The 18,866-nt window shown below is 45.0% G+C and overlaps 2 protein-coding genes across 3 annotated transcripts; one reads left to right on the forward strand and one right to left on the reverse strand.

Annotated features, from left to right (window-relative positions):
• Window positions 1-2,598: 2,598 nt before the first annotated feature.
• On the reverse strand, window positions 2,599-14,323 carry ATRIP (ATR interacting protein). 2 transcript variants are annotated; one of them, XM_050313357.1, is made up of 13 exons: window positions 14,046-14,323; window positions 12,807-12,889; window positions 11,238-11,408; window positions 10,486-10,604; window positions 10,027-10,187; window positions 9,432-9,530; window positions 8,845-8,974; window positions 7,061-7,807; window positions 6,365-6,507; window positions 5,731-5,822; window positions 4,809-4,892; window positions 4,308-4,557; window positions 2,599-3,974 (listed from the first exon to the last, which is right to left on the reverse strand). In XM_050313357.1, the coding sequence occupies exons 1-13, from the start codon at window positions 14,296-14,298 to the stop codon at window positions 3,913-3,915; spliced, it is 2,394 nt and encodes a 797-aa protein (XP_050169314.1). In that variant the 5' UTR covers window positions 14,299-14,323; the 3' UTR covers window positions 2,599-3,912. The 2 variants fall into 2 exon arrangements, with proteins under 2 accessions (XP_050169314.1, XP_050169313.1); XM_050313356.1 differs by having other exon boundaries at window positions 12,807-12,892.
• A 3,011-nt stretch (window positions 14,324-17,334) lies between these two features.
• LOC126638970 (protein BTG1-like) lies at window positions 17,335-18,866 on the forward strand. The gene is made up of 2 exons (XM_050313361.1): window positions 17,335-17,660; window positions 17,881-18,866. The coding sequence occupies exons 1-2, from the start codon at window positions 17,543-17,545 to the stop codon at window positions 18,231-18,233; spliced, it is 471 nt and encodes a 156-aa protein (XP_050169318.1). The 5' UTR covers window positions 17,335-17,542; the 3' UTR covers window positions 18,234-18,866.

Consider the following 18,866-nt stretch of genomic DNA (forward strand, 5'->3'; position numbering starts at 1 on the left):
GCAATTGGTGGAGGGCGTTGAGTGTATCATCATTATTTCATTGAATTGCCAGTTAAGTTCCAATGTGGAATATGAAAGAAAAGGGGCGAAGGAAAAAAAACCACAAAACAAAAATAAAACAAAAAAACCCACCCCAAACACCCAAACAAAACCCCACAATAATTGTGTCATTTTGTAACATCAATTCTTGATTTTGTTGTAGCCTCAGCTGCAGGCTGATAATGTGTTGTAAGTGAAACATAGATCACTTAACTGCCAGTTTTTTTCCACATTTTCCCAACAGAACTTCTATTAAATGAGCACAGCAGACAAAACATGTGCTCCTAGAAACCTAAATGTAGAAAACATACAAATCATGTTTGGGCTGGAAATGGCATCAGGAAATCAGAGTTATTTCTGGTGGGGGGTTTTTTGCCACTGCTTTTTAGTTCATCTCTTTTTCTTTTCCCAGGACCCTGTAGCAGGTGAACCTGTGCCACAGGAATCTGGTCAGATTTAGTGAGCTACACAAGAGGGACAAAAGTACCCAGGTTAAACCTGGCAGAGGTGAGACCAAACTGAAGAAAATGTTATTTTATCCTTTCAAGAGCTCAGGCTTCTGTATTGATGGAGTAGCTTCCTCTGCTTCACCTTCCTGTGGCAGCCTCCGCTCAGGGCGAGTGAGCCACGTTATAAAGGATGTTTTTCTGCTGTGAAGTGATGTATTTATGATCAGACACAACTGCTCTTGTCAGTACTGGGCAGTGAGGGGGCTCTGCCTGGTGCAGTGTGGCACAGGCCCCTCTGGTTCCCCTGAACAGTTGGGAAGTGATGCCATTTCCACCTCCTGTCCCTCCCCTCCTGCAAACTGACAAACTCTCTGACAAAACTTTCACTTTTTGTTTTACCGGAGGGAAGAGTTTTGTGAGATAACCTCTGCTAGCCCATTTCCCCTACTGCACTCCAACTGTTAAACCAGTTACTGGAAGCTTCATTTTAAGGTTTTCTCCTGCAGTTGGATTTGTGGTTCACTCTCCAGTGTTACTTCAGCCCTTCAGTCAGCTAGGATGTCCTTTGCAGGCTGCTGGGCTGGTGCTGCAGCTCAGCTGTGCTCTAAAGGAGGTTCTTCAGCAGAACAGATGGTTCAGCTGCATTCTCAAAAACCAACCTATGAACAGGCAAAGAAAATTACTGTTCTGTGTTACCTCTGTTAGGAGACTCTACAGTTATCTGTTACATTCTCACCATAAATGACAATAAAGTAGCCATTTCCTCTGGGTATTTTCTAAAGGAGGTTACCCCTTGAGCAATTACTCAGAGCATTAATGCACTGACAACTTCAGGACCAAGACTTTTAAGACTAGTCCATGTTTAGCACTCTGGCTGTTGGCCCTGAGTCTTGGAAGCCCTTGGATAAACTTCAGCCACAGTGGGTTTGTAGATCTTTATAAAGCTCACAGACCACCTTTTTTTATCAGCCTGCTGTTAGAATCAACGGTGGGCAGTTTTTATTTTTAACAACTTATGCTGGAAATGTAAGTTTGCATTTGCTTTTACATTCACAGCAGATAATACACAGCCCTTTTGTAGGCAGAACTGCTACATTTGACTTTAATTGTAACCATTTGGCCACTATAACTATAAATAATATTGCAGACTGGAAGATAAAAACATTATTCAATGGTTAAGATGACTTACTGTTCTAATAGCTTGGCAGGGGCTAAACTTGTTTTTTAAGCAGTTTCACACTGGTGGGATTGATATGAATAAAAACAACTGGGGGATGTTGCTACATGATGAGATATTTTGTATTTGCCATCCTCACCTATTTCAGCTCAGTTTATAAAAATGGGTTTTGAGGCCTGATGTGACACAAACCACTTGTCTTCTCAGGGGAAGGTTGGTTTGATTTGGGGGCTGGTCTAGATGAGCTACAGAGGCCCCTTCCAGCCTCACCCACCTGTGCAAAGCCCAGTTCAGTGAGCAGGAAAACCCCAGCTCTGGTTAGCTCAGCTTATCCAAGGGGAAACTCTGCCATCCCCACAGGCAAGGGAACAGACGGGTGGCTGCAGCTGAGGAATGTGATAATCATGTGTAGAACATGCCCAGTGGTTTTCCTTGTTGCTCAACACTTCATTGTTCAGTCCTGTGACTGCTCTCAATGCCAGAGTAAATTCCTTTTCCCAGTTAATACAGAGGCACAGCCTATCCATAACATTTTGGGGAAATGCAGAGTGGCCATGGGAAAGCTGCTCTGCTGGGAGTTCTTCAGAGAGTGTCTGATGAGAACTGCCTGTTGGTTTTGGGTTATTAAGACAGTAAACCAGTAGCCCCAAAATATGTAAAAATGCTTCAGTTTTTTCCAGGGGATAATCAGCTGTTGCACATATGGTTGGATCTTTTTAATCCCAAGCAAAATTCCAAGAGAACGTAAAAAGGGAAGAATTACTGAAGGTCAGTGGTATCTTGCAATAATTCCAACGAAAGATTGGTCACCATAAGTGATTTACCAAATTGTGGCAGTCCTGTAAGTATGTTTATTTCTGCTTTTCCTCTTCAGGAGTGCAGCCTCATTTTGCTTTAGGAATGGGAACTTTTCAGTCACGGAAATGCCTTCAATTTGAAAAGCTCTGGTTTAATTTCATAACACTGTGATGTCACCGGAATTTCTGACAGGGAAAGTGTTGGGGTCTGGGTCTTTTTGGGGTATGGAGCCTGGGTTATACCAGTTTAAAGTCAAAAGCTGGCAGAAAACTCAATGAGAGTGTAAATGTACATGTCGAGGTGGTGTCTGTGAGTGGGTGGATGGGAGAGGATGCAGAGCCAGGAGGGAACAGTTAGGGATTTTCCTGGCAGTTTTTTCCAGAGATAACATTTCTGTTTATATAAAGTTCAGCAATAATCCACTTTTCCCTTTTTCCAAGTTGCCATACACACACCCTTTAGATGAGGCCAGGAATTTTTTAAACAAGTTTTTATAGCTGGATTGCTCCAACAATTTGGGATTCATTAACTGGTTTTTGTCCAAACTCTTCTTAACAGTTTTGGTCTGTTCACCCAAAGGGGATCAAATGTATCTTACCTCTATAAACTCAAATTATGTTTAGACAAACTAAGTGGTGAGAACACCTTCAGTGCTGTATCCTAGGAATGAGATGGTCATTCATCTTCACAGTGACCCAAAAGCCCCAGTCATTCTGCACACACTTAAATATCCCTCTGTCACCTTGGATGGATCCTCAACGGCACCATCTCAGCAACATCAACAGCAACTTACTCTTTTAAGGTGAATTTTTAAAAAATGTAAGGTCTAGTATTTTTTGTTTGTTTGTTTTGGCATCTCCATAGTTACACTTCCAGCAGATTCATGAAAATAGAGTGAACTCAGGTGACCAATTCTCAGCAAGAAATTCAAAGCCCTGCAGTGAACTGCCAACTCCAAGTTACTCTTAGAAAGGTTTTTAAAATCACTGTAAACTGTTTACTAATACCAACATGAAAATTCTGGAAGTCAAGCAAGAAAGAGTTAAAATTACAAAAGAAAGTGTGTTCAAAAGACTTTCATATGAATGCAGTGATCCCAAACATCTTGGCACGTTCAGCATCGTAAATTCAGCCGCAGTCACAGGAAAATGGAGGACATGGAGTGACATTTCCATTCCATTCCCAGCAGTTTTGTACAGGATGAAATTCATAACCAGGGCCAATCATAAATGCATTGCAGTATCATTCTCATCTCAAAATCTGTTTACTTTCAGCTACATTTCAATGGCACTGAAATAATTACAGCAAAGAAACGTGTCTTAGTTGTGCTGCCTTGGAATGCAACCTTCAGGCTGTCACTTAATAAAGGGATGATTTAAAGTTCACATTTGCACTGGCAATGATTATGGTGATTCAGGTGAGGAAGGACAGATCTGTGTCAGATGTTGGCTAGCTCGAGTCCATTCCTTGGTCTTCTGGCTCAGGAGGATACAATTCATCCAAAATCAGCTCTGGTAACAACAACAAACAGTCATGTTTCAGAGAGTCATTTTTCCTACTTGATACAGTGTAACTGTAACTGGTATCTACATTTTAAAACATCCTGACTGTAGACAGCAAACAGATTATAGGGATGTCTGTCTTTGGAGAGAAGATACAACCATTAAAGAAGAATATTAAAGCAGGGGTTCAGTATAGTGAATACTGAGAAGCACAAGACTACGGCCTGACTTCAGAGGTCTGAGCAGGAACCATCCATGGTATCTGTTAAATGAGGAAAGGGAAAAAAGGGAAATTTCTATTTCTACAGCATGGAAAAAAGCCAACATCTGACCGATTTTTACCTTCACAGGCACTCAGCTTTTGAGTCTTTTTGAGAATGGCTCTTATGCCTGGCATGGCTTGGTCATATTGATGCAGAACTTCTAAGCAGTGTTCATGGAACAGTTTATCTTTCTGAGACAGGCTGTGCAAGAGTAAAACAGCATCCCGTAAGAACTGAATAACTTGTTCCTTATGTGCACACAGGCTGTTCTCAGCTCTTCTCACCTTCATCCACTGCCTGTGTAACATTATAATCAGTGCCTTAACCACCTGCGGGAGGAAGAACACAAAGTAAAAACACAGCAGCAGAAAACTTCTTTCCTTGTGAACTTTGCTGATTGCTCTGAATTCAGAAGTTTGAAGGGATCATTTTCCAGCGAGCCCAAGCCAGCTCCCTAAGGAGGTGGTATCCTCTAAAGTACAGGACACTTTTGTGTTTTCTTGTGGCTCAACCAAGGGGGCAGAGAGCTATTCCAGCATTGATTCTCAGCAGTTTAAAGCAGGGGGCTGCGGTGACTCACCTCGAGGTTGCACTGACAGGCTCTGCCAGGTGACAGAAGTGCTGGTCTGGAGCACCTCGTGCGCCGCGTCAGGAGCCTGACAGCCTGTTACAAACACACACCCGGGTTACAGGGGAGGGGCAGAAATGCTGTTTCACTGCGGCTTTCCAGCGTTCTTGTTTTTTTTCCTTAACAGCTGATCTCTTTTACCACCCCCCCCAAACTGTAATAGTTTCTTTCCCCTGTGGCACTTTACAATTTGCCTCCCACAGAAAGCTTTTCAGCTTCCCGATGAGCAGCTAACGAGGTCGGGGGCTTTAATTCACTGCATGCAAATGTACTTCAGTATAACAGAGCCGGTAGGGGGATAAGGGAAAGGGTTCAAAATTCTTTAAAACCAGAGCTGAAGTGGAGCAAATGGAACCTCAAATCATTTCTGTCAGTACAAACAACACAAATTAAGTTTAACAGCCTTTCTTTCTATATATAACCATGGCTATTATACAGCAAGTTAGCATTTCCACTGGATACAAGGAATATAATCCTAAATCACTATGGGCTGCTTTTTAGATGTAATAGAGGGAACTGATACAATCAAAATGAAACACAGATCTTGCTTCTTTTTACTCTCGATCTAAAAGCAAAATGAAGCTTGGTGTTGAACTTCCGTAGCCATCCCAGAATCTTTATTGTTTTTTCAGTGACTTAAAAGATATTATGACAGATGTTCTCTTTTAGAATAGTTACTGATTCAATTTCAAGCAGGTCCTTTTAAAAATAAAAGAAGGAAAAATCAATGTAATCCCTGACTGCAGGCCCATACTTGCAGTTTCAGCTAGAGAAAGAAATTGTTTTCAGGCAATTCGTGCCTTGTCCTGCTCCTCCCACTCCCCCAACTGGAAAGAGCAGGAAAGAACATGTGGACAAACAGCCACGTGGTTACCTCTTGTTCCAGCTGAAGCCAGAGCGTTTCAGACACCGATTTATCTGGTCTTGATGTTATGTACATGTACAGTGCAAGGAGAAGGCAGGTGTCTGAAACAGAGAGAACTTTGTTCCTTCAGTCAATTGTTCATGACAAAAATCAATTATTTTAATTAAAAATTAATTCACAGTTTGAGTGCTCTCCTAGGCCCAACTTCTTACTTCATGCATCTTAAGCAGTGCTGAGGAAATTAGTATCTCATCACTTTGTGTGTGCCTTTGTGCTAATCCTGGCCTACTTCATTCACAAGGAACTGGACAAGAGAGCATTTGTCGTGCATGTCATGTAATGGAATCCCCAAGCTCAAGAATGCACAGATATTTAAACTTCAGAACTCCTCAAAAACCCCTTTTTCTTCACCAACCTTTAATACAATGAATGCTAACCTTGAAAGTTTTAAAAATCCACATGGCTATCAAAAGCACCGCAGGTAGACAGATGCCCTGAGATAAATAATCTTTAAATAATAACTGAAATACTGCACTAGAAAACAAGGTTTTCAGGGAGCATATCAGGCTTTTTATGCCTTTTGGGGTTTTAGCACCTGGATCAAGGCCTGTTTGCATTTCTTTGAGTCACTGCAGGGCTTTACCTGAGCGGGAGCAGAGCTGAGCTGCCAAGCCCTGGTGCTGAGCGAGCACAGCCAGCAGCCTCACGGTCAGCAGGACGGCAGGCAGGGGGGTCTCTGGACACAGGCAGTGCAGCAGGGTCTGGCTGCTCAGCAGCTGCTGAAAACTTCCAAAGACAACTCCGTTAGTAATAGGAAACGCACTGACAAGTTGAAAACACACCATTTCTTGTACACAGCCCCATCATTTGTGCCCTTTTAGCTATTCGGGACGTAACTGATCTCAAATTAGGTGTCGTAAATACGAAAGATACTGAAAAACATTGTGACACTTGGCAGTCACTGCAGTTCACGCTGTGGTTGTGATGAAATGCCTCACTTCTGAGTGGCATTTTACCTGCCAGAATGAGACCCTGTGCTCTCCTTCCTTATGCATCTCCCAGCAATCACAAAAAAAACCCCAAATCGATATTATAGATATTCTGATCCAACTGCATGTGGCCTTAAGAAGTTTCCTCACTTTCAAACTGATCAGGGATGATTACCACACTCATTAGCAGCAAAGGTAATAGGAAGATCCTCAACTACTCCCCAAAGGTGATCTGAGAAATGTGATTTCTCTCATACAGGGCAAAACTTTTACTTATATCTGCACAGACTGGTTTCACCAGGGGATGTAAACCAGAGTCTGAAATCATTGTAAAGCTATCACTGACTTACTTTATTAGCAAGTCCATTGTTGAATTTTCAGCTAATTTCACCAAAACCTGTAGGCTCTGGCTCAGGATTCTGTCAGTCTGGGAACCCCTCGCAGCAGAAAAAGCTAAAACCTGAAGCAGCTTTTTAAACAGAGAATGTTGAGCTCGATCATTATTGGGAGCATCCTGTGGAGCTGCAGACAGCCCTCCTTGTGTCCTGCTATCTTCTTTATTATCACACTGATTGTCACACGACACATTTTTGTCCATCTTGGAAACCTGTTCATCTCCAGCAGTAGAAGCAGCAGCAGCAGCAGCTTTCTCCCCTCTGGCAGCCAGCAACGTGTGGACAACGTCCCAGCTGTAGAACACCAAATAATAAAGGATCCCCAGCGCTATAACTGCAGTTTCCTCAAGAGACAACCTCAAGTCCTCTTTACTCGACACCGTACTCGTGCTGGTCCTGGAGGAAACAGCGGAATGGTTTCCACAGGAGCCGTTCCCTGACGTGTCCGGCAGTTGTCCCGCCCGGCAGTAGGCACTGACGTGGTGTTCCACCAGGGGCAGGAGGTGCACAGCTCCTCGGATCCTGCACCGTGGGAGGGGCAGGAGCTCTCCCTGCCCTTCTGCTGGGCTGCCTTCAGCTAATCCTTGGTCCAGAGCGATCAGGTTCAACCCTGTTATTGCAAGTTTTTGAGCTTCTTGCAGGGACACGAGAGGAGCGGTTTCTTCTTGCGCCGTCCTGCTGCTGGGGCGTTGTGTGGACTTCCTATCCCAGGAGAAAAGGCAGAGAACATAGATGAAGTCTGAGTTCTCCACATTATGAATTGAACAATAGAAAGGCCAGAATAATAAGAAATCATCCTACTCCTTGAGACCTGCACGGAAGAGCTATTGCAAAGCATTCCTGAGTCTTGTTAAAGTAGCCAGAGCTTACAGGTGAGGAACTTCAGCAGCTCACTACATTTCAAACACTGGCTTTCCCACTTCAGGCTTTTGCTAACCTGTCATGTGTTCCTCCCTGATGTTATCTGGTAGCTTCTGGAAAGAACAAGTATCTGTACGTTACTAGTCTGGAATATTTAGGGGCTTTTAAAGGATTACAACAGTAAAGAATTATTTTCTTGGCCAGAAATGAGAGATTTCACTCATTAACCAATCAAACTGCAGCTGCAAGGGACAAACTCACCACCTCTTCCTGCATAAATGGCAAGGGCAATGAGACATGAGTCCACATGACACAAGAATTACTAATAAAATATCAGAAAAACAAAGGTATTGCAGGAGCTACAGTCTAATTCTTTAAAGTGAAAACCAACTATAATTTATATCTGATATTCATATTTAAAAGGCTTTACCAGTCACTATAAATGTGCCTTGGAAAAATGCACACAAGTTGTGTATTACAAATTAAATACAGTTTCAACTCTGAAGATACAAAACCTACTGTTTTAATCACATTTTCAACATTTTCTTCCCACTTAACTCGTGACCATGTTTATGCCCTTCCCCTCAATGCAAGCTGCTAACAGCCACTCCCAGGTTAATTCTGTGCCTTCCCCTAACAGATAATTGACCTACTTTATCACTTAGTGATGTTCCACTGTTTAGCATCTACGATAATCACACATTAATCATCAAAGACGTGGTATGATGTATCAAATTCTGCATTAAATGGCCTAAGCAAAGCAGCATTTAACACAGGGAATGAGCTGTCCTACATGACGAAGTGTTCCTTAGTACAGAAAATGCCACTGTACCAAGAACACGTCAGACACAATTTAACAAAAAACCCATAAAACTTACGTCTCCAGAGAGTTGGGCTGCAGCACAGCTCCAGGGAGAGGCTCAGAGCTGCTGCTGAGAAGATGGCACAGTCCTAGCAATGATCCAGGGACAATGGGCTGCTTCATCAGTGCATTCAGTAAGATTGAACCTGAAGGGACACAGAACTGTCATTGGAGTAGCTTTACCATCTCCAACAACAAAAATTTAATATTTCAAAAGATCAGCCTTATTTAGAGCACTCTCAACCTCAAAGTGATTTCTTTCCATTTTGAATCTTCTTCTCAACAAGAGAATGATTCTCAGAAAAATTTAGATAGTGTTTAAATGTAAACCAAACTGTACTTAGAGATATTTTAATTACAATCCCCTATTAGCAGAATAACTGGAGCCAAATGACCACATGTCCAAGCTGCCCTGATGACTTGCCCTCTGTGTTCCACTCCAGACATTAAAACGATGTGATGCAATTCTACTGTGAATTGGAACTAAGATCCCTAAAGACTTCCTGGGTCTGGCTGTTTATGTTGTACAGACCTGTTTTTTTTTTTTTTTTAATAAAGTACATTTTTCCTGGGTTTATTCCTGCATGAACAGCATGAATTTACCTTGTGTACTCCGTTTGGGTGCGGAGTTGTAGGAACCGTTTTTTCCCGTTGCCTCCTGGTGCTTCACGGATGGAACTTCAGGATGGGTCATCTTACTGTCTGGAACAAACAGTGACTGTGAGAACTGCCTTGCTCAGACATCTGTGCCCCTTTAAAATCCAACCTCCCCCCCCCAAAAAAAACAAGCCAGAACAACAAGAATGCAAAAAACACATTAGCTGAACTAGCAGACCGATTCAAGAAACAGGCAAATTACTTCCTGTTCTTCTTTATTCAATGAGAAAAAGCAGATCAACAATTTGGATATTTTGGTTCATCACATAATAAGGGAAAGTTTTTTTATTGCAGGCAATGGGCCCCTTCATTGTGGGGTACTGAGGTGTGGATTAAAATGGCCTTGATGCAAATTTCAGTCACGGCTGTTTAACTCCAATGGCCATAAAAGGAAAAGAAATTACAGGAAAACCAAAATAAAAGTCAGTGCTTTTTTCTACAGTGAACCTACTGCAGCTGTTCAGTCATGTATAGAAACCCCTTGTCTAAGGCAGAATGTTCACAGGCAGCTACAAATGTGGCCAGTTGTGCGTGGATTTACCTTCTTTGATTGAAGTAGTTGGGGCCATTGGATTTCCTGAAGAACACGATGGTCTAGTGGACATTTCAGCACTGAAGGATTCTTTTGTAGGAAAAGATCTTCTTCCAGGCTGTGGAGAACATCCTTCTGGTTTCACTTGTACTGCAAAGCTCTTTTTAGGGCTAATACAGAAAGGTGAATCGGTATTTCTTTTGTAGTTATTTTGTTAAACAATAAGCAAGAATCTATTTTATTTTCACTGATGTTTTAAAGCTACTTCACTATAAATTCTTTGAGTTTCTGTCTCAGATACAAGAAAGGCTCTTTTTGAGCAAATTTCAGAGAGGTGAACAGACCTTTGTGGTTGTATTTTTTAAAGACAACAGAGCTAAAATTATATGAAGAAAGGAAACTTTTTTAATAGTTTAAGCACGCATTTTGTAAAAATGAAAACAAATTCCTTCTCCAACCCCCTCCTACCTTGTTGTTGGGACTGTCTGAGTAACAACATGTTTATTTCTCTCACAGTTCTGAAGTCGTGTCCTTAACTCATTAATTTCTGCATCCTTGAACTGCAGCTCTGACTGCAACGACTGCAGCTGGAAGAGGAATTAAAGACAGTTTTGCTGTTACTGAGCAATTTAGGGGTGTTGTAACTGCAGAGCAACTGGAATTACCCTAAGAATTCCAGATAACCATCTACTCACTGTGAACTCTGCACAAGGTCTCCATTTTTATGCACCTTAGTCCAATTAACACCACCTGAGAACCAAGTGCCAGAAGCTCAGGCAAGAAGCATTTGGGACTGGCTGAGACAGAACAAGTGCCAGGCAGAGCATGACCAAAGTGAACAGGACAAAAGCAGCCCCTGTCCCCTCCAGAGCTCTCAGAAAGATGACTGCAACAGGAGCATCAGACTCATCAGAGGCATGGAGCATGCTCTGTCTCTTTTCTTCCATGGTAAAATACATTCCAGTTTTAATGGTCTTGGGGTTGCTTAAAAAAACAAAACCAAAAAAACCTCTACCACCTGAATGTTACTCTTTTGTTTTGGCAGGAGAAAACCCTCTGCAAGTTCTTACAAATGCTTTCTTCTAGATAAGAAAATAAAAGCATGCATGGTTTGGACATTTCACACCAATGTTCTTCCTCTGACTAAATGGTCTGTGACATCATTAAGTCATAAATTGGCCTCTGTACCTGATCTGCAGGGAGCTGATATATTTACAAACCTTTTTGGAGAACTCTTTTTCTTTTTCACTTAAGGTCTGGGATTTTTGCTGTTCCAGCAGCAGGAATGATCTTTTCTGTTCCTCCACAGTAGACCTCATCTGCTGCAGTGAGTCACGCAGAATTTTAATTTCTCCATTTTTAGTGAGAATTTCATCCTGCATCTCTTTCAGCTGCCAAGAGAGGAATTCCATTAAAGGATGTACATAGCCAAAAGTATGTATTTGCATCACTGTGTGGTGGAAAATGAGGTCTTTATTTATCATTTCTAGGGAGGAAAATGCTCCTGCAACCCAGTTCAAAAATTCTGCAATGTTGCCTCTAACCTTTTCCTGATTAAATCAGGAAGCTCAGCTACTGTTTTCTCTAACAGAATTATAAATGACAGCAAAGAAACATCTTCACATACCATCCTGATATCTGTCAAAGACCATCCTTCTCTTTCCCCTCCTCTGCAATTGTTATTTTTTCTTAAAAAGTCTTCTAGTGATACACATCAATTTATTCATTATTGGGATGATAACACTGCTAATTTCACTGTAATATTTCATTTAGCAGGGCAGCCAAAAAGAACTCTGTCCTAAGACAAGGCACCACCCCCAGACAGTAGCTTCATGACATATTTACTCTCTAATACTTCCTGAGCAGAAATCATCACTCAGAGACAAGAATTTGGAGAGATGACAAATGAGTTACTCAGAAATGCATGAAGAAAAAAAGAAGACACCTCTACAAAACTGTAAAATGATGGTTTCCAGGTAGGAGATTCCCTGATAAAGATGGATATAACAGAGCTGGGAAAGATTCAGAGAACAGAGGTAAGAAAGGTAAATAGAGTCTCTCACAGCAACCATGACCCACCCACTTATTAAGTTCAAAATTAAATCAAAGAAGAAATTTCCTGACACAGTGTGTCATTAAACTGCTGACCTCTCTCCCTCTAAAAGGTATCCAAACCCAAACACAGAGTGTTTAAAACAATATACACAACAGACTATTAAACCCACATATAATATCTCTGGATCAGGAAGTACCTACACGACATTTGATCTGAGGCTAAAAGGCTGTTCTGCTAAAATATAAACTTGTTCAAGGCTTCTTTCCTTCCTAAACTGTGCACCAAAAAAAAAAGGAGAGACTTTGTACAGGAATTTGTGCCTTCTTACTTTCCTACATCTGTTTCTTGCCCTAAGAATCTTTGCACAGTGGATCAGCAGGAGGTGAAGGAACACGAAGCCACTTTAAAGTCACTTTGCTTTCTCAAATCTTTAAGTTGCACAATGCAGCTCCTGCTGGCTGGCTGACAGGACAGAGAATTGATTTGACAGGGAACAAATAAAACTGACAAATTAGCATTTGCTACTCTGAAGTGACCAAGAAATAAAATACTGGTCTCAGTCTTAATTATTACTAGAGATGTTTTTAGTGTAATGATTTTACCAGACCCCTGGATTACAGCGATTATTGATCAACTTGATTAGAATTAAATGCTTGGAACTGGACTTACCCCACCTTTCAGTCAGCCCTACCGAAAATGTGACATTTAGAGGGGAGGGGGAAATGCTGCCAACCTTCTGTTTGTTTTCTTCGTTCTGTGTCTGCAGCACTTCAAACTGGAATGCATCTCTCATCAGCCCATCTTCTGCTCTGCTTTCTGCTGCAGAGAAAAGCCAAGATGTGAAGCACAGATGATGTGTGAACATCCCTGGGCACTCAACACCACGTTATCATCTTCCACTTCATACATCTGAATATCTCGGTATTAATTCCATCACCACAAACAGGTAAACTGCCTCACCTAACCACCACAGTGACCCTGTCAGTGCCTGGGCATCAACCCTCAAAACAGAGAACACCCTCCCACCCCCCAATTTCTAATCTAATGGTTTGGGCTGGAAGGGATCTTAAAGATCTTTTGATATCTTAAAGCAGAAAGAAGGCCATCAGCAATCCCTTCCAGGTAACTTTAGTCAACACACCCTGCACAAACAAGGGTTCACTGGGAACTTCACTGGACAGATGACAGGTGTCAGTGTTGCCCAAACATTAAACTTAAGAGGATTTAAGCCCTCTAAACTTCATTATGAACAACCCCCTGGTTTGTTTTGCTTTTTTCAAAGTAAACCTGAAGATCAACTGTTTTAATATGACACATTATGCATTTACTAGTGAAAATTAACAGGGGAAAAAATAATCTGGTGGCCAACATCCAACCAGGATACAAAAGTTAATGGTGATACTGTGAACGATACCTAAAGCAAGTTAAAAGTTTGTGAAACTCGTTTATTTGGCAGGTTTAACGTGCAGCACCCAGGCCAGGGTCACCACACACTCCCAGGGCACAGCTCAGTGCAAATGCCTGCTGGGATCACTGTTCCTTTGTTATTTCTGCTATTCCTTCGAATCCCAGCCATCCCTGTGACACTCGGGGGGTGCTGGTGGCCAGAGCAGACACTTTCAGGAAAGATGGAGCGAGAGTATTTACAAGGGCACGCAGTGACAGGACGCGAGGGGATGGGTTCAAACTGAGAAAGAGCAGCTTTAGATGATACATCGGTAAAATATTGTTGCCTGTGAGGGTGGGGGGGCCCTGGCACAGCTTGCCCAGAGCAGCTGTGGCTGCCCCATCCCTGGCAGTGTCCAAGGCCGGGCTGGCCGGGGCTCCCCGCGATGGTGGGAGGTGTCCCTGCCCACGGCAGGGGGTGGGAATCGGATGATGGTTCAGGTCCCTTCCAACCCGAACCATTCCACGATTCCTAAAGGGACAACAACCCCTTCCCAGCAGCGGGGCCGTGCCGGGACACACCGACCTTCCCGCCCGCCCCGGGGCAGCCCCGGGGGTCCCCACGCGAGTCCCGCGGGCGGATCCTGCGACAGCGCCTGCGAGGCCAGGATGTCGATCTGCTCCAGGTCGTCCGCCGTGAAGTCGTCGCTGTCGCCGAAGGGGTCCGCGGGCCCGGCCGCGGCGCTCTTGGGGCGCTTGTGCGGGGGGAGCCCGTTGTGGAGCCCCGGCGGGGCCGGCCCGGGGCCGCTCCGCTTGCGCGGCCCGAGCGGCGCCGCCATGGCGGGACCGGCCCGGCACGGGGGCCCTCACGGCGGGGGCGGGTGGGACACGCCCCCCATCCGATCCCCGCCAATCACCGCCGGGCGCCGCTCCCCGCGCGGCCAATGGGACGGCGGCGGCGCCGCCACTGCTTGTAAGCGCCCCCGCCATTGGCCGCTAAGGGGCTGCGGTGCAAGCGCCGCGCGGATTGGCCGGAAGGGTGGCGGGAAGGCGCGCCGGCCGTGTGAGGGGAAGGGGTGACGTCATGCTGCTGGCGGTTACGTCACTGTGAGTGTGGGGCTGGTGCTTGCGTCATATCGTGCTTGTCCACGGCAGGGTGACGTCAGACACCCTCAGGTGTCCGACCCCGCCAGAGGGAGAGCAGGGGGGCCCACCCTGTGTGGCTGTGGCGCTGACACCTCTGCCGCCTTTGCCTCCTCGGGCACTGACGGACAGTCCTTGGGGACACACAGACAGTGACTGGGGACTCACAGACAGGGCTGAGGGACACACGGACACTGCTGAGGGACACACGGACAGGGCTGGGGACCGGCAGGCTGGGACACGGACAGGGCTGGGACACACGACAGGCTGGGACACAGACAGGCTGGGACACACGGACACGGCTGAGGGACACACGGACACGGCTGAGGGACACACGGACACGGCTGAGGGACACACGGACACGGCTGGGGACACACGGACAGGGCTGAGGGACACACGGACGGGGCTGGGGACTCAGAGCTTGAGGGCTCGTGGACACTGTTTGGGGACTCACGGAGAGGGCTGGAAACACACAGGGCTCAGGGACACACACACGGTGCTTTTAAGTGAAAAATATTATGTTAGGATGACATGTTTGCAATTTTGTCAGAAAATTCTCTTGTTCATTTCTCTGTTCCCATTATGCACAGCAAACTTCAATGATCATAAGAGTGTAATCTGCTTTATCAGCCAGGCAGGCCCAAATTATATACAAAACTGGGGAAATTATGGATGGATTTGATGCCTAAATCACTGAAGGTACCACTATTTGTGTTTGGAATTGTTCTTTTTCTCCCTGTAGTGAGAATGGCAACACAATGTTTTTGTAGTCTAGCAACAAGGAAAAATGGTTCTTGCTTTTAAGAATGGTTTTTATTTATTTATTTATGTTTAGAGAGAGATGCTTCTATGAGATGGAGTAAAACCAAAATCGCTTGTTTTGTTTAAAACCTCCTCTTGCAGGTTCTAGTGCTCTGTTTGATCTATGTTTGTAGAGATGTGTATTGAGAGCTAAATTAAGTAATCTAAAAGGAACTTGATTTAGACATTATTTGCTCTAAATTCTGGATTGGCTTGGTTTTGCTTTAGCTTTTTATTTGTTTATTTGGGGGGGTTGTTTTGGGGTTTTTTTATAAATAAATAGGATTGTACTATGGGTGCTATTTTTTATTATTGCTACTTTTTAATAGCAATATATTTTATGAGTGACACAGCTTCAGTTTTACTTTCTCCTCTTTCTCTATCTGGAGTTGAGGAAAAAACAGAATGACAGAACACTTGCACAAACTTTATTTTTAGGATAAACCCAGAGAGTTTCTTGGAGAGAAACCAGGCAGGAACTTCTATGACATATTTTATGGTTTTTTTTAAAGTATTTGAGACACTGACTCTGCTTCCCTTTACTCCAGGTGTTCCTGCCAAAGAGAAAACGACCTGCAGGCAAACAGAGTAACAACGAAGTAAGTCTGAGCTGATGAGCTAAAAGAATCTGAGTGAAATAAGGTTGTATGTCTGGTAGCTGTGTCAGGGCTGATGGAGCTGCATGTGGATGCCACCTCAGCAGGGCTCAGCCCCGGGTTCCTGCTCCAAGATGCGTTGTCATCTGACTTGCTGACTTGTTGGTCTTAGTCACTGGTCACCCAAAACCTAGATGCTTGTGAGTTTTTTTGTTTTGTTTTGTTTTGTTTTTTTGTTCCACTGTGGATAAATACTTAAAATTTGTTTCTAATGAAAAATGACATGTTTCAGTGGTTATCAGTAAATTGTACTGGTGTAGTGTTTCCAAATGGTTAATTGCCATCTCCAGTGCTTTGTTATTGGGACCTTCAGTGCTCCCTAAAACATCCTGTTTATATAAAATATTAGCATAATAAAAGGCAAATAATTAGGTTCTTGATGAACCCTTCTAGAGTTTGCTTTAAATACTGCTGTGGAATCATTTTCTGGCAGGGAGATGAAAGTCAAACAGTTGGTTTCTTTTTGTCTTTCTGTGTCTTGCTCACTGTGAGCCTTAAATGTTCCTCAAAACACTGAATAAAACAAGACACAAGTAAGTGGATGACTGATGTGTCCAGATACCAGCAGAAATTAATTTTTTAGCTTCATTTCTAAAGTTTGAGGTACTAAAATGTGAACTGGGCGTCAGTGACAAGTTGTTCTAGTGAAATAGCATCTTGATCCAGGCCTGAGAGCTGGTTAGGAGAGGGTTAGTCTAGTGCTACGAGCTGTGAGTGTGAGGAAAAAGGAACCACAGAAACCTCCTGTCTTTTCTTCAAGAGGTGAAATAAGACTATTTTTTTTATTTTGATGACGAATCTCTTTGCTTAGGCTACAAAATGGCACTCAGCATTACACTCTAGCTACGTGGGACTGTCCAAGCAGGTGGTGGCATCCGGGTTTTGGGGCAAATATCAAGAGTTTTTTGTCATTTGAGAGTCTTGGTCCCGTGGGGCAGGAAATCCCGCACTTGAGGGATTGCCTTGAAGAGCCGGCGAGAGGTTTTTTAGATTGTGCCCGTATGGGGTCTCGAGAAACGAGAGGGACAAGGGCACGGGGCAGGATAACGGCGATGCGCGCCCGGAGCATCGCGGGCGACCGAGCAGGGGGTGGACTGCGGGGGGGCCGCCGATGGCCCCGGGCTGGGAATGCGGCGCTCCAGGGAACGTGGCGCCCGCAGGCGAAGGGGCAGAACGCGGTGCCGGCCGCGATGGCCGAGGCGGCCGCGCGTCCAGCCCGTTATTTCCGTTGGGGGCCATGGGACGCGCGGGGGGTCCCGGCCCGCTGACACCGAGCGCTGCCCCGGCGCGGTACAGGGGGTGTCCGTGTGTCGCTCGGGGCGTCGCTCGGGCTGTCCGCGCTGGTCCCGCCTCCTCCGGCAGCAAAACAAACCCGCCCCGTCCCGCCCGCGCGGTGCGGCTGTTGCGCGGAGCCGCCGCGGCCGCGGGGGCCGGGCCGGGCCGGGCCGGGGCGGGCGGCGCTGGCAGCGGGGCCGGGGCGGCCATGAGGACCGAGATCTCCACGGCGGCCGCGTTCGTGACCCGCCTGCTGCGGGCCGGCGGCGGGGTCGGCGAGGAGCAGCTGCGGTGCTTCCGCGAGCGGCTGCAGGAGGCGATGCGCGGTGAGCGCCGGGGGGACATCCCCTCCATTCCCCCTCCGTTCCCCCCTCCGTTCCCCCTCCGTTTCCCCTCCATTCCCCTCCGTTCCCCTCCATTCCCCCTCCGTTCCCCCTCCGTTCCCCCCATCCCACCCCCATCCCCTCCATCCGCTCCATCCCCTCTTGGCCCGGGGGTCCGGTGGAGCGCACCGCGGTAAAAGCTCCTCTTTGTTCCCTCTCGCAGAGCACTACAAACACCACTGGTTCCCCCTGGTGCCTTCCAAGGGCTCCGGGTACCGCTGCATCAGGATCAACCATAAGATGGACCCCTTGATAGGAAAAGCGGCGGGGATGATCGGACTGAGCCACGAGAGGCTCTTCCAGCTCTTACCCAGCGAATTAACTCTGTGGGTCGACCCCTTCGAAGTGTCCTATCGCATAGGTGAGGATGGGTCTATCTGTGTGCTGTACGAGAGCCCTCAGCCGGGGGGGAAGGCAGCCAAACAGCTGGAGAGCAGGACCAGTTGCAAGGAGGAGTGGAGAACTGGCAGATCCAGCCCTTCCAAGAGTTACAACATGATGACAGTTTCTAGCTAAAAGCAACTCTTCCCTGTACAACGATGTATGTATCCCAGTCTCATGGTGAAGTTAGATGTAACCGAGCTTTTTGGGTTTTTTAATTATTTTTTTTTTTCACTCCATAGTCATTGATAAGTCGTGGTAGTACTGCCAGGTTCTTTGTGGGCAAGGGCTAATGTATAAAGCAGTTTTTACACTGCATGTTACTTTCTGGATTGTGTCCTGTAAATGCACTGTACAGTCGGTGGATTGTTTTACACATTTATATTTTCAAAGAAGTTCTGGCTATTTGTAATAAAAAGCGATATTGTAGCACTCTTTATGATGGATTTTAGTCAAGATTAGCACTTACTAAAAAAAACCCCCACATTCTGCAATTTGCAGAGCAATAACACGAAGGGAGGTGGAAAACAGATCTAACAAACTGCACATAAATCTTGTGATTTGTCTGCACAGGCTTCTCTCAGGGTCATTCAAGTTTGGCTGCGAGGCACAAATCACAAAGTAACTCTTATTTTTCCTTTCTCAAAGTATGCATTTATTTGAGGGATGGATTCCATCATACTCCGACATTTTAGCCAATAGAATTGGTGAATTAGTCTGTCTTGTTATTTGTAGTTATTTCAGTAGAAGAATAAAGACTTGCTCAAA

This window comes from Myiozetetes cayanensis, unplaced genomic scaffold, assembly GCF_022539395.1.
Source record: "Myiozetetes cayanensis isolate MyiCay16 unplaced genomic scaffold, myiCay2020 scf18, whole genome shotgun sequence".
NCBI lineage: Eukaryota > Metazoa > Chordata > Aves > Passeriformes > Tyrannidae > Myiozetetes > Myiozetetes cayanensis.